Source organism: Nansenia antarctica (assembly GCF_963989245.1).
Source record: "Nansenia antarctica genome assembly, chromosome: 6".
Classification (NCBI taxonomy): domain Eukaryota; kingdom Metazoa; phylum Chordata; class Actinopteri; order Argentiniformes; family Microstomatidae; genus Nansenia; species Nansenia antarctica.
The window spans coordinates 72,312,446-72,314,945 of NC_137676.1; the positions used below are offsets into that span (position 1 = coordinate 72,312,446).

The 2,500-nt window shown below is 43.4% G+C and overlaps 1 protein-coding gene across 1 annotated transcript in view; it reads right to left on the reverse strand.

Moving 5' to 3' along the window:
- The window catches only part of arfip1 (ADP-ribosylation factor interacting protein 1 (arfaptin 1)), a gene marked incomplete at its 3' end in the record, with an annotated part of 39,705 nt that overhangs the window by 19,054 nt on the left and 18,151 nt on the right, over positions 1-2,500 (reverse strand). Inside the window, exon 2 of the mRNA XM_080533248.1 lies at positions 186-281. Coding sequence (XP_080389374.1) covers positions 186-272 — 87 coding nt within the window. The 5' untranslated portion in view covers positions 273-281. The remainder of the gene's footprint in view (positions 1-185; positions 282-2,500) is intronic.

Sequence of the window (2,500 nt, forward strand, 5' to 3'; positions counted from 1 at the left end):
TGTGTGTGTGAGAGAGAGAGGTGAGTGACAGAAGGAGGAAAAGAGCAGAGTGAGTGAGTGAGTTAGAGTGAGAGAATGAGGTGTGTGAGTGTGTCTGAGGAGAGAGGAGTGAGTGAGTGAGTTAGAGTGAGAGAATGAGTGTGTGTGTGTGTGTGTGTGTGTGTGTGGGTGTGTGCGGCCCTTACCCTCTGGAACACATCCTGGTCGTCCAGGTCTCCGTTGCTGGTGACAGCAATCTCTGCTGCCGTGCTCCCCTGGACCTCCTCTGCCATGCTGCCCTGCTGCACACACACACAGCACGCACACGCATACGCACACGCACACGCACACGCACACGCACACGCACACGCACACGCACACGCACACGACACACACACACACACACACACACAGACAGACACAGACACAGACACACAGTCAGACATGATTCTACACACGTCCCCAAACATCTTACCTCACACTCCCAGAGACCAGTGTTCCCCCTGCTGTTGAATAGGTGGGGGGCCGGCTGGCTGCGTTGCCCTAGACTAACCTTAAGCATTTTGGCTTCCATAGAACCTCAATGAGGAAATGTTTAGTCATAGCAACCCTCTGCCCTGCCTGAGAAGAGAGAGACCACGGGGGGAGGGAAACGCAGAGTATTCTTTGTTTGTGGTTTCTGTGTGTGTCTTTGATGCAGCCTAGGTACCATGGAGGCTGTGCATTTACGACCCAAAGCTTTGCCACAGGAAAGGCGGTCGGGCCGCATGCCTCCTCAGAGTTTTGTAGGTGTAGACCGCCCCCCTGTGGCCATGGCTGGTTAAACAGCAGGCTACACCGAGGTTAAAATTCCACTGGTAAAACAGAGATTTAAAAAGACATTTAAAAGGGAAGGGGAATGATGTTTGCACACAAATCTACCAAAGTAGACCGGTAATAATAATAATAATAATAATAAATAATAATAATAACAACTTTTTATTTCTATAGCACTTTTCCTGCAAACATTGCAACTCAAAGTGCTCCAATCATTATATAATCATAATTTAATTATTTAGTCATTTAAAGGCAATATTAAAAAGATGGGTTTTTAGTCTTGACTTGACAAACATATTTGCTGAGGTTGCATCCCTAATGTAAACTAGAGATGATGAAGGTATAAATATAAAGGTATTCATCCTACATTCATTCTACCTTCTCTCTCAGAGGGCAGAACAGTCGGCCTAGAGTACAGTCCTCCTAACCAGACAGTCCATCAGTCAAACATGATTTATATGACAGCACGTTAGGCGTAAACAGCCGAATGCAATATTCTTCATGTGACAAGAAAGAAAACAAAGAAAATAAAAATCAATAAAACGCCGGAGAGACTAACGCAGTGAAACAGACAGAGAGACTAACGCAGTGAAACAGAATAAATAAGAGAAGGAGAGACTAACGCAGTGAAACAGAATAAATAAGAGAAGGAGAGACTAACACAGTGAAACAGAATAAATAAGAGAGCTCCGTGTCTTGATAGAAAAAAGAAAAAGAGAAAGAACCTGACAAGTACTGTCAATTTCTAGAACTATCCGAGTTTCAGTTCTAGAACTATCAGAGTTTTAGTTCTAGAACTATCAGAGTTTTAGTTCTAGAACTATCCGAGTTTAAGTTCTAGAACTATCATAGTTTCAGTTCTAGAACTATCAGTCTTTTAGTTCTAGAACTATCAGAGTTTCAGTTCTAGAACTATCAGAGTTTCAGTTCTAGAACTATCAGAGATCTGGTTTTCAAAATTAAACATCACAGACTGAAAACATCCAAATATGGTCGTTCCTTCCATGGCACCACGCTTTCCACTACATCACCACCTGGGCTGTGGAAGGCAGCATCATGTCTTCCTGGTAGGTAGGTAGGTAGGTAGGTAGTGTATATGTACGTGAACGTGATCATTTCTCCTCAACATAAATAGAACCGGACTCAAACGACAGAGCTGTGACAGGTTCCAGAGACGCATCGGTCTCCATGGCAACGCTGTTCTACCCACGCGGGCAGCAGGCTCTTCCAAGGCGACTTCCTGTCTGGCGTAGTCATAAGGACCGGACCGCATCATCACACCATCTCTGCAGCCCCGCGGCGCTGGGAGGCTGTGTGCTGTGCTGTCTCGTGATTGGCTGAAACACGCTTCCTCAAACGGCCCTCTCATTACTTTTAATTACAGACAAAGGCTGCAGTTTATGCAGGTTTATCTGGGTCAAGAAAAGTAATCTCCCGGCTTCACAGCATCATATATATATATATATACACATATATAAAGATATATATATATAATATATATATATATATACAGTATATATAAATATATATATATATATGTTACGGTACATGTGGGAATACGGTACGTGGGAAAACTAGGGTTAGGGTTAGGTGCTACGTCGACTTGGTACATGCTGGCATGTCTAACCCTAACCCTAACCCTAACCTTAACCCTAGTTTTCCCACATGTACCGTAACATATATATATAAAGATATAGATATATAA